Source organism: Dreissena polymorpha, chromosome 5 (assembly GCF_020536995.1).
Source record: "Dreissena polymorpha isolate Duluth1 chromosome 5, UMN_Dpol_1.0, whole genome shotgun sequence".
Lineage (NCBI taxonomy): Eukaryota > Metazoa > Mollusca > Bivalvia > Myida > Dreissenidae > Dreissena > Dreissena polymorpha.
The window spans coordinates 116,120,280-116,133,231 of NC_068359.1; the positions used below are offsets into that span (position 1 = coordinate 116,120,280).

General features: G+C 38.6%; 3 protein-coding genes across 3 annotated transcripts in view; 2 read left to right on the plus strand and 1 right to left on the minus strand.

Moving 5' to 3' along the window:
• LOC127831572 (uncharacterized) overlaps positions 1-1,572 on the plus strand; it is a 13,876-nt gene extending 12,304 nt beyond the window's left edge. The window contains exons 8-9 of the mRNA XM_052356552.1: positions 443-567; positions 786-1,572. Coding sequence (XP_052212512.1) covers positions 443-567; positions 786-858 — 198 coding nt within the window. The 3' untranslated portion in view covers positions 859-1,572. The remainder of the gene's footprint in view (positions 1-442; positions 568-785) is intronic.
• Positions 1,573-6,572: 5,000 nt separating this feature from the next.
• Positions 6,573-10,217, plus strand: LOC127882441 (liver carboxylesterase 1F-like). Its single transcript, XM_052431080.1, has 3 exons — positions 6,573-6,714; positions 7,018-8,541; positions 8,807-10,217. Exons 1-3 carry the CDS (start codon positions 6,680-6,682, stop codon positions 9,060-9,062), a joined length of 1,815 nt encoding a protein of 604 aa, XP_052287040.1. The 5' UTR covers positions 6,573-6,679; the 3' UTR covers positions 9,063-10,217.
• Positions 10,218-11,056: 839 nt separating this feature from the next.
• On the minus strand, positions 11,057-11,569 carry LOC127831573 (tubulin alpha-1 chain-like). The gene is made up of 2 exons (XM_052356553.1): positions 11,262-11,569; positions 11,057-11,180 (listed from the first exon to the last, which is right to left on the minus strand). The coding sequence occupies exons 1-2, from the start codon at positions 11,567-11,569 to the stop codon at positions 11,057-11,059; spliced, it is 432 nt and encodes a 143-aa protein (XP_052212513.1).
• Positions 11,570-12,952: the final 1,383 nt, after the last annotated feature.

The window sequence follows — 12,952 nt, forward strand, 5'->3', positions numbered from 1 at the left end:
TTGAAAAATGCCTTTTGAGTGTCAAATATAACACTTTTCTGTCCAGAAGCATGTTGGCGGGGTATATCATTTCAACGAATTTGCTTGTTTAACAAAATTGTGATATTTTGTTTATATCATTGAATAATATGATCGCTTACGTCACATTTTGAGTAATGAAAATGCGATTGGTCAAAAACTGAATGTGCGTCAGGTTATATGAAGAAATATAGTTATTTTTGCTTATTTTAAAACTGGATGCAATCATTACATTTACAAAAAACGTGTGGAGAGTAAGACTAAATAAGACTGAATAAAAAGAATATGGGTAAAGAACAAAACGAATGTGTAACCGTATTCAGAATTAGAGTAGTGTGTGTAAAAAAAATACTGTAGTGTGAAGAATAAAAAAGAACCCATTTAAAATTGGGTGCTAATATTACACACATCCGTTGTGTTTCAGATGCTGACGTGTTTCCGGGACCGCCAGGCGAGGAGTATCGACGCTCTAGAGGCGCTACTAGAGGCTTTGCTGTCACTCCGCTGTGAGAGCATGTACAAGTACGCGATCATGTGCGCAAAGGCATGGTAAGTCATGGGCATTTTACTTAATTGATTTACCTGATGACGACGACGAAAACACGACGATGACTGTGATGATTAGGATGAGGAGGTGAAAGAAAATGATGATGATGATGAGGAAGTGAAAAGTGATGATGATTATGTGTTGGTTAATTTTACTTGATGCATTTTCAATATGAAAAACATTAAAAACACTACTTCAGTTTGTATTCTAATTGTTGTAGGGTAAAGCGCACAGCGACGCGAAAGGACGACCCGTTCCGATCCCAGGTGGACACACTTATGCAGAAGTGTTAGCCTGGGTGAGAGACCAGTAGGTCTAGGTTAGAGGAAAATGTAGGTTAGAGACCTGTAAACTGATCTAGGTCAGAAACTAGTAAATAGCATATCTGTGATTAAACCGAAATAGTCCGTTTCTGAAATAATAGAAGTTTGTGTTTCTTAGTGTTTTTTTTAAAGAATTTAACAACCCTTGGCAAATTTCTGATGAGTCAGAGTATTCGAACTCGCGAATATATTCTGTGTTTCGACGTTTACTTCGAATGACGTTTGACTTTCTATGCTTACGAATAGCATCACATGAATGTTCGGTTTAAATATGGAAAGAAGACTTTTACTGGACTTCAGAAATAAAGAGACATAAAATATTGTGCGACGATTACGCTCTGTTACGAAAAAAGGAGTGTTTGGTGTACTCGTTTCTGGAGGCTCGTAACGAGGTCCGCGGACCCTATATTTGCATTTGATGTTAACGGTTTGGTTGTTATGATTTTCCTTTAAATTGCGGTCACATGCAAATGAATTATACATGAAGACAATGTGGTTTAAGACCCTGTTGTGAATATAAAAGTAGTTATTTAAACCTCGGATTTTTCTGTGTTGCAAAATAAAAGCTATTGTATGTGGATGACTGAAACTTGGCGACTTCTGGATTGCGGAACCAGCGTGCTCTTATTGTGTGTTATTAAAGCGGATTTAATTGATATTTTTCTATTATAAACGTAAACAATTGGTCATTTTGTAGTAATTATGTATACATGCGTGGTGTGGTATGGCGAACTTTTGTATGAATGTTTGTGAAGTTTGTACTAACACATTAAGCACAGTTGCAGTCATTCCGAAATACCGTCGGTCCTCGGATTTTTCCGATAATAATTTGGAAAATCCGGAAATGATTCTAATATTGCCGGACCTCATGTCTGGTAATAAAATTGTGGCGAAATTTGGAATTCCATAAGCTTTTTTCCAGAAAAGTTACAAGGCAAAAGTAAGGAATTTACAGAGTTATTTATGAATACTCCAATCATGAAAAACATGTTTTTTATTGTATGCATTTCTTGAATGACGTACGTGCAAATACCGTAATCCAAAGATTTTTGCTGCGTCGTCAATGCAAATTACAATGTTAAAAATGTCATTTTCGTCTTTCGTCGTCATTTTTTACTTTTTGGGCCTGAAATAATCAGTCTGGGCCGGAAATAGCTGCATGATTATAGGACCTCATTGCCGGCAATAAATTATAATTTTGGGAAGGACTGCAGTTGTGTTTTATTTTGACAAGGTTACTAGTTAACAAGGTATTCATTTTAAACTTGTGTTTTTATGAGAATGTTAATTCAAATTTTTTAAATGGCATGGGTATGTTTCTGTCGCTATAGAGGATTGTATTATTTTGTATTATTTTGTAATTTATTTTTTATTCATTCTCACTATATGGTGACACTATTAAATGTACTATCCGTGATAATCGCCCAGTATTGATGCGTTTGTCTAACGCCAATATATAAATAAAAACGAAAATCGACATAATGAATAATCAAAAGTTGTTGTGGAGACGTTGTGACCGCCTGATAAATATCGGAAAGTGAAAAGACAAACATGGTTCCAAATACTCAAAGCATGAAATAACAAATGAAGGGCCGATTAGAAATATATTTTGTGACCAATACGTTTTCATGTAAATAAGTCAGGAGGCGGTTGTTCGGGTGGGGGTTTTCAAGTGCGTAACCCTGGGCTTTTAACAAGAATTTACGTGTAGTATACTTTATTTCATAATACAAATGGCGTTAAGCCCAGAAGCATCGAGTAAGTTGCTTTTTGTTCAAATACCACTGAATTTCACTTCATCCATGTGTTTCCATTTGCCAGGAAGCTTTTCGTTACGGCCTGAACCGGGCAATGTCAGATATGAGCAGTTCAGGTAACGCGATCAGCTCCTATCCTTCCCTAGTGTCGTTTCCTAGCTCAACGGTAACCGCATTGTGCGAAGCACCGGAAGAAGTTCTTTCACACGACGCTACGCCGATATAAACTTCCTGTCGGCCCGTTACTATCGCCTAATAAGAATATGGTGGGTCGCATGTATTGGCGTGTAAGGCGTAGCTCTCCGAAAATATATCGTTCCCGTGATCGTCTATGAAATACGGGCGGCCAACGAGATCGTTATTAGTTACACCTGATACAGTATACTTGTAGTAAATGTGTCCTTGTTCGCGGTACTACGATACACTGAAATGCAAAAGTTATTGAGGTTGTGGGAAAAGAAACCAAGTATTATTAGTTTTACCTCCACCCGACACGAAGAAGAAGGGTACATTTGATTCACCATGGGCGTCTGTACATTTGATTCACCATGGGCGTCTGTCTGTGCGTATTGGCATACTAGTCGCGTTTATTACTCATACAATTTTCAAAGCGGCACCATTCCAACTTGCATGTAATTAATGTGCGTTATGTTCATTGTCCAACACAAAAATGGCTTAAAATATGCGCATTCTTCAATGTAGAGTTTCTTTTACATCTTTGCTTTTTTTACATGCGGCATCAATGGGTATTCGATGCTTCCGGGAGAGGTTATGATTTATTTATGGCTTATGTGTTTGACATCTTTGATATCAATCAAGTTTAGACGAAAAAATGTGTTTTCAAATATTTCAATCGACCACACTAACTTTTAATGAGTACGAAACAACATACATAGACATGTGTGATGATCAATCCAACAATGCGACCCTTAAACATACGGGTCAGCTGGTTGTAGCGCTGGTGGCAATGGGCTGACGTCATTTGCTGCGCGCGGCGATGCAGTTTACACCAGAAGATGGTATTCAGCAGGCATATGATCAACAGAAATTCGAACCCACACCCGATGTAGACGCCCAGGGGCGTGCTACAGACGTTATATTCGGGCTCGTTGTAACGGACTATAGTCGGTGACGTTCGGGCAATAGGCGCCACCAACATGAAAACATTGATAAACGAGAAATCACATTAAAGTGGATGTGGTATACATTAGACTGGATAAAGCGCTTCGAGCAGTCTTTGGTACCATATTTTATATAATGTTAGGAACCAATTGACATCAAACTGATACTTATGTATATTCAAAGACTGCAAGATTCTATTATGGAACATATTGCCCTAGTGCACTACGATTTAAAAGGATGTCAGTTTCAAAAAGGGGGATTAAAAAAATTATGTTGGTAATAAATTAGTAATCAGAGATAAAACGGCATCGGGAAAATGAAATAGTCGTGATTTTAAATATATTTTACTATACACGGGCGTCAATACTGTGTATTATAAGAGAACATGATATTTGTACATGCAATTTCTGGAACGTCACGTTAGTAGACAACATATTTATGGACGGTTTCCTCCAATAACTTTTTAATCCCGACGTCTACGATATTGAAACAAATAAAGGAGGGAAGCACAAACACCGTAGAGCCGAAAAGGCGTATTCATTTAAAATAAATATAAATGCAAATAGGCACACCGGGTGAAAATATTCGCTATCCCTTCAAAATAAACACAAAAACGACGCCATCTTGGAATTAAGTTCCAAGTAACCTCACTTAAACCAGGTAAGCTCTCGTATACGCATACCCCCCTGAAAATGCTCATGTTTTATTTACCGATGAGTTGTAAGTACTTTGATTGCAAAACGTTCAGCGACGTATAAGAATTTTCTAAGACGGAATGAGAGAATATGTACGATACCTAACGTTACCGTAAAGTGTAAATTTGATTACCACTTTTATCAAATAAAAAGTTATTGGCTATATCAATTATCTGGTTATTGCTGTTTTGAATAAACTATGACGCTGACACTAAGTAGTTTTTATATGTAAGTATGATAACTTAGGTATCGGAAATAATCAGCAGTTTACCACGGTGCAGTAAGTTCTACTCTCATAAATATGACGATAAAACTCTTGTGCACAGCATCAAGTCCAACCTATAAGTGTTCAAATAAAATAAAATAGCGATCAAGTAGAGTATAGAATATTAAAAAAAATCAGTATGAACAAATAATAAACTATGAGTGTTCGTATTTCATTGTAACACACAAATATTAAAGGAAGAGATCAAGGGGATCAACTCGTATACGCTGTTTAAAGTTTGGTTTGTGTTTCTTCCCTCCACCTGCTGCTGTACTATTTTCAAGTCGAGTATGGGAAACCCCGAGCTCGGACAGGAAGGCGGGCGGCAGGAAAAACGTGTCTGGGGCATATGTTTGTCCAGCAAGGATGGGTTTTAAAATTACATGTCATACGTGATTCGCATGATGAGACAAAATGTCGCGCACTAGAACCAGATCCCTTGGTCCAAGCTCAAGGTCACTGATAACGGCAAACGGTCCGATTTAGCTATTTTTATTAAAATTTGATCTGCATGATAAGACGAAAACAGCAGGTCACTATTTTAAAGGTAACGATTATACTTCATGGTAAAAGATCAAAATTTCTGGAGAAGAAAGTATTGATGGATTTTCAAATAACGTAGAAAAGGCAATAATAAGGAAGATACGGAGTGTCACGCTAAAAAAACAGGTAACAAGGTATAAGGTCAAAATTACAATTCAAGGTCAAAGGTCCAAACATAGTCATAAGCAAATGAACCATAATGAAATAACTTTGCAGAAGTTACAATCATACTGAGTTGCGCACATATTAACCAAGTACCTAGGTCGATGTTAAAGTTTTCAATATATGAGTCGATGGTCATGGTCAAAATAAAAGTCGTTGGTCAAAATCACAATAAAAGTCGATAGTCAAGGTCAAAATAAAAGTCGATGGTCAAGGTTACAATAAATGTCGATGGGCAAGGTAACAATAAATGTCGATGGTAAAGGGCATACTAAAAGTCATAGGTCAGGTCAAGGTCACAGTTTATGTCGATTGTCAATGTAACAATATAAGCCGAATGACAATGCCTCAATACACAACTGAGGCACGAGAGATTATTTCAGCGCATTTAACCCATTTATGCCTAGCATGATGCGGCTTCTCATCTGGGTCTGCGCTGTTTGCTTAAAGAAATTTCTGTATGAAATATTCTAAATATAGAAACAAATACTTAGTATACTAGACATCCCCAATTTTGGAAATAAATTGACCCAAAACAGAGGGATTGGAGAGTCCACTAGGCATAAATGCGTTAATTATAATTACGGACGTTGACCGACACGTGTATGCGTATCATAGCATAGAGCGTTTATAATTTGGAATTGTGCCATTGGGTGAATGTTGTCTTTAAAGATGTGTCTATTGCTTGTTTTATGGTAGAAATACCGCTGCCTTGGTCGTCGATAGCCATATAACACCAGCAATGTTTTAAATGACATGTGGTGTAAACTTCAAGGTGACCTCCGCACAACTATTTGGTAAATAAAGCATAACTTTTAACTAAACCTCTAAAAAAAGAAGCAAAGCAAGACTAAACTATTACAACTCAGGCATTCGTCAAACTAGGATTAAACGTAAAACTATTTAATATTGAAAATACTTCTTTTATTAGACACTTGAGTTAACGCTCAAAATGCTTTAAGCTATTAACAGAAAAAACCCGGTTGCAATAGATTAATTTAAGCGCATTTCAATATAACAACAGGTTTGTGATCACGTGTTTATGCGTATCATAGCATAGTTCTTATTGAAGCATGCTGAACATTATAATAGTTTACCTGTAGGTCTGTGTAATGGTTGAAGATAAAACTATGTACCGGTATGTATGCTGTTTTATGGTATCAATACCTCTGTCGTCGCGGACGCTGGTATACCATACTGAGTTGTACATCGAACAATAACTTGACACGAAGATTTTTGTATGACAGATGTTATTCGTGATGGCGACTTCAACTCTAAGCAGGTCAGTATTTTATTATTATTTTTTGTGTATTGGAATAGTCAAAAAGTTTTATGATCATGATCACTGTGGTGACGAAAAGATAAGTAATAGTTGTAACAAAAAACACGATAAATAATTTAAATTGCATTGATGTTGATTATGGTGGCAATTTCATCAATCCAACTAATACGTGGGAATGAAGGCGTAGCTGTCACATTTTAAAGATTATCTAACAACCATGCGTATTTATCAACCGAAAACGCAGAAAATGTGCTTGTAAACAATCAAACATTCAAAATAAATGCAATTATCATATCGCTATAGGTGCATCATTTTTATGAGCTTTCTTGCGGTTGGTTCGTGCAAGACGACGTCGGTATTGCAAACAACTTCCGGTCCGATGCAGGGGTCGATCCACTCGTATAACGGATCCGACGTCTACCAGTTCATTGGCATACCGTACGCTGCGCCACCGGTACGCGAATTGCGCTTTATGAAACCGGTACCTCCGACAGCCTGGAACTCAACATTCACGGCGGAAAGGTTTCCGCCGTCATGTATGCAGTACTTGTTTGAGAACGATAGGTGGCTAATTCCGAAAGAAAGTCAGAATATTTCCGAAGACTGTCTGTACATGAATATCTATGTACCTAGAGCGACATCATCGGCTGAACCGAAGGCTGTTATGATTTGGATACACGGAGGAGGTTTTACCGCGGGACAAGGATCCATTTTTGATGCCTCGTACATAGCGCTGAGAGGTGACGTCATAGTTGTTACGTTCAATTACAGGCTGGGCTTATTTGGATTTCTCTCCACAGAGGATACTAATGCACGGGGTAATTATGGAATATGGGACCAGGTCGCGGCGATCAAATGGGTCAGCGAAAACATTGCGAATTTCGGCGGCGATAATTCTAAGGTTTGCATATTCGGAGAGTCCGCTGGTGGTAACAGTGTGGGGTTACATACGATCATACAAGAGAATAGGGGGCGGATACATCGAGCGATTTCGGAAAGCGGTGCCGTTTACAGTCCGCGGGCGGTCGCCGAGCAGTCGCAGACCGTGGCTCGCCGGGCTGCGGAAATGTTGAACTGCTCGACGAGAAGCACGAAGGATATAGTCGAATGTCTGCGGACGGTTCCCGCCGGCGATTTGCTTAAGGTTCAGGGTGCCGCCAGCGCGCTCAGCAATCAATCCGGCGAGTCATTTGTAAACCACATGGGTCCAGTGGTCGACGGTGATTTAATAATTGATCATCCTGTCGAGATTCTAAAAAATCGCAGCTCCGAAGGTTTCAAGTTCTTCCAAACACTGGACATCCTCGCTGGAACCAATATCGCGGAGGGCGGTCTTATGTACTGGCCTCTTATGAAATACCAGCATCAATACCACTACAACATTTCCGAAGGTGTTCCGGCAGGCGTTTTGTGCGATGTTGTGGCAACGGCTGCAGCGGAGGAATATGCGGTGAGCACACGTGGCCTTATAAAAGACGCCGTATGTAAACAGTACACGGTGCGCGATGGTTCCCTAGCGGAACAAGGTCGGAGCACGGTAGACGTATATGCTGATCTTCAGTTTTTCATACCAACGGTTCAAACTCTCGACGCACATTACACGCCGGAGAAAGTCGGCCGGAGCTTTCAGTACATTTTCACCCATCAGCCCTCGTTCACATGGATCCGGGAGCGGCCACCATGGCTGATAGGGGCAAACCACGCCGGGGAACTTCCGTTCGTGTTTGGGTTGGACGCCATGTATCCACCGACGCACGAGAAACCGAGAGCTGAACGAAAATTGTCCGAAAGTATTATGACATACTGGACCAACTTTGCCAAAACCGGGTAAATAAATCAATTTACTAAAAATCATTTATTCTATGCAATTTTCATTAAAGGGATTAATACAAAATTGATTTTGAGGTCCGGGGTAGACCGGTTAGATTAAAATATAACTTAGAACGTAGTTCTGGCGCGGCCAAACGCATTTGAGCATTTTTAGTTTTCAAACGAACATTTTAAATTATGCAATACTGCAAACTAAGTAGTTTTGTCAGATTATTAGTTTTCTCTAAATTATATGTAACATAATGCTGTATTTTTATTGAAGGACGCCAAATGGCGACCCAAGCCTTCCAATATGGCCAGATTACGAGCCGACAACCAGTGCCTACATGAACCTTAGTCTGGATCTCGGCTCGGGGGTACACTTGTTTAGCGACCGGGTCCACTTCTGGACGAGGGTTGTTCCGGACATAACCAGTACGGTTATTGAAGGACAGACTGATTGCGCCTGCACGATTGCACTGGGCCTGTTTGTCTCGATTTATGTAGCGTTTGCAACTGGTTTTGTAATGTGGCTGTAACCCATTTATGTCTAGTGGACTCTCCCATAGATCTACATTGGATCAATTTATTTCCAAAATTAGGGATGTCTATTATATTTTTTCTATATTTAGCATATTTCTTACAGAAACTCCTTTAACAATTTATGCCTAGTGGACTCTCTCATATTTCTAAATTGGATCAATTTATTTCCAAAATAAGGGATATCTAGTTTTTTTTATTTCTATATTTAGAATATATCTTATAGAAATTCCTTTAAGCAAACAATGCAGACCCAGACGAGACGCCGCATGATGCGGTGTCTCATCTGGTTCTACGCTGTTTGCAAATGCCTTTTATCTAGACGCTATGCATAAATAGGTGAAGCAAACAGCGCAGACCCTAATGAGACGCTCATGTGGCGTCTCATCTGGGTCTTCGCGGTTTGACAAGGTCTTATAGACGCTAGGCATAAATGGCTTTAAAGTAACAATCTCACAATCAACGAATATTTCGCAAATAAAATTAACCTATATAAAAATCAGTGTTCCTTCTAGCAATAACCAACATTTCAACCCTAGATTTGGAATGGGAACAGAGTTAACGAGATACAAAATGTTCGTTTTTTGTGTGGCACAATATATAAATGCATTTTTTTTGCCGCTGCGATATCTTTTCATACGACACGCGACCATAAACTTGGTACATGAAAATGTGTTGAATAGTGTGCCAACAACCTAAAGAGCTGCTATTGCGATAAGAAACGTTGCTTTTGTTTGTGGTATCTTTATTTTTCGGAATATTGTACGAAATGATTCGTTGATAGAGGATTTATGTGCTTTTCATAATGAACGTGATTTTCGCAAGAAGGGACAATCGTGTTGGCCGGAATAAATAGTTTGAAGCGAAATTACTGTTTTTTTTTAATACATAGGTATTTGTAAACACTACTTAAGTATCTTAGCAGAAAATTTATCACTACATCCGGTTACAAAACTGCGTACCAGTTGACCTTTAAAATACAAGCCTTTCGTTGATACACAGTTTGTTTCAAAATTGTATTTGTAAATAAAAGCACCATGTGTTATCATAAAGTCGATTTATTTGAAAACTTATTGGACAAGGAGTCGTAAATATGGTACTGTTTAATTTCAGTTTTAAAGATGTGTATTTAATAAAATGTGTGGATATTTGAATGTGCATTTTTATTTTGTGGCTTGAAGCACCTTAAAGCGTGCAATCTGTGTTAACTGTTGTTAAGATAATTATGTTCTCGTTTGGATCGGAAACATGTATTGTAATTATTTGTTTTCGCTTAAAGTGATATGAGGACATTTTTCACAGTTGAATTGAGCTGAAAAAAATCAACAGGTCAAAAGAGTTAGTTAAAATGTGGTAACTGACCAATTATCTGCAACTCATCTTGCTGCCAGTTGTTTATAAAAATATATATTACATTCGATATTTTACATGACTCGCCCAGTCCTCTAAGCCGAAATGATCCGTAAAACAAAATTGTGTCTTTGTGTCGCATAAACGAATCTACACTATAACTAAATTTAGATTCGCATCGTACATCGAATCATTTCTGTCGTTAGTCGTCAAAACGAAAGTACGCTTGATATTCAAATTCATTATTTTCCTCTTTCCGGGATATTGTTTTAGTATGTTGATGCTGCATTAACAAATATAAGTGTATATGAAGTGAAAACGCCAAAAAATAAATATCGGTTGCGATAGACGCCTATAAACATAGCATATACTGTAAGATGTCCAGAATATCACTTTAAAAGACTTAAGCTTAAATGCGCATTTCAAGTCTACTGTTTAGTCTGACAGTATTTACTGTTTCGTTAACAACATGAACATCTGAATGAAATGAACACACTTTTATTGCATTTTCATATTGCAATATTTACACGAAATTGAAATAGATGTTACTAGGTAGGTAGTGTTAACGGTTTATAACGGCTAGAAAATAGTTTTAAATCTTATAAGTTCATGTTATCGTTCACGTGGTGTGTAGGCCGGAAGTCTAGTATTCCTCGCCTTCCTCTTCACCCTCGCCCTCGACTGAGTCGACGCCGACCTCCTCGTAGTCCTTCTCGAGAGCGGCTAAGTCCTCACGTGCCTCTGAGAACTCTGTGCACGAAGGAGCGCTTGGCGTACATCAGATCGAACTTGTGATCCAAACGTGCCCAGGCCTCTGCGATGGCGGTCGTGTTGCTCAACATGCACACGGCGCGCTTTTCTGGTTATCCGGCTCGAAGCAGGCATTGGTGATCTCTGCAACGGAGAGCTGCTCATTGTAGGCCTTTTCGGCGGAGATGATTGGCGCGTAGGTATCCAAGGGGAAGTGGATACGTGGGTAAGGCACCAAGTTGGTCTGGAACTCTGTCAAGTCCACGTTTAGGGCACCGTCGAAGCGGATGGAGGCGGTGATTGATGACACTATCTGGCCTATCAGACGGTTCAGGTTGGTGTATGTGGGACGCTCAATGTCAAGGTTGCGGCGGCAGGTGTCGTAGATGGCCTCGTTGTCGACCATGAAGGCGCAGTCGGAGTGCTCCAGGGTGGTGTGGGTGGTCAGGATGGAGTTGTATGGCTCATCGACGACGGTAGCGACCTGGGGCGCCCAGTAGATGGCACACTTCAGTTTTGATTTCTTGCCGTAGTCTACGCTCAGCCTCTCTCTGGAAAAAAGAACAAGCAAAGCAAGACCAAACTATTGCAACTCAGGCATTCGTCAACCTAGAATTCAACGTTAAACTATTTAAATATTGAAAATACTTCTTTTATTAGACACTTAAGTTCACGCTTAAAATTCTGTATGCTATTAACAGAAAAAAAACGGTTTCAATAGATTCATTTTTAAGGGCATTTCAATATAACAACGGATTTTTGATCACATGTTTATAAAATGCGTATCATAGCATAGTTCATATTGAAGCGCGTTGATAATCATAATAGTTTACCTGTAGGTCTGTGTAATGGTTGAAGATAAAACTAAATCTGTTTCATGTTTTATAGTAGCTATACCTCTGTCGTCGCGGACGCTGGTATACCATACTGAGTTCTACATCGAACAAATATTACTTGACACGAAAAGTTTTGTATGACAGATATTTAGTCTCATTTATAAGACGCGCAAAGAATTTAGAGATACTTTTTATATGGGCTAAATTCTTTGGAACGTCTCGTCGTTGAAGGACCTTTTTTGTGGTGGAAACCAGAAAATTTAAATTTTCATCAATTTGCGTAAAATTGCAAAATAACATTACCAACTCATTCAGTTTTAATTCAGAAGTTCATTTTTACATCAAATATCGTCGATTCGAAGTTAGAAAGGCATAAATTCTTCATTTAAACTTCTGCTTAAATCGCAAAACAATCACTGACCTGTAGCCATGTCATGAAACTGATTTAAATATGAACCAATCAGAAGAAGGCATTACGGTGTAACGTGTACGCGTAATTTTATTTAACATGAGCTTTTAACACCGACTTTTACCTAACTAGATCTAGTATGCTAATCTTTGTCGATTTAATAAGCATATGTTCAAAACAGATATGGTGCAGTTTCTATTCACTGTTCTAAGTTTCAGGAAGTGTTTATGCATGTCTTTTTCGCACCTCTGTCTGTGTTGTTTTATGTACTTACATTCTACGTTACAAAGGACGGTATACTGTACGATCTGTATCAATATTATTTATGTACAGTATAAAAATAAAAGATGTACTTTATTTCAGAACTTTTTAATTGTCAATTTAGAAAAAAAAACAATGCTAAATTAATCCAGAAAAGTATAACATCGGTTTACTATGTAACGCGCTGCACCACAACAGACGAACGCAAACTGTATTTTACGCTGTTTATTCTTCCACTTTAAACCAGATGCTTTACATCGAGGTCGTGTTATCGATTTATATC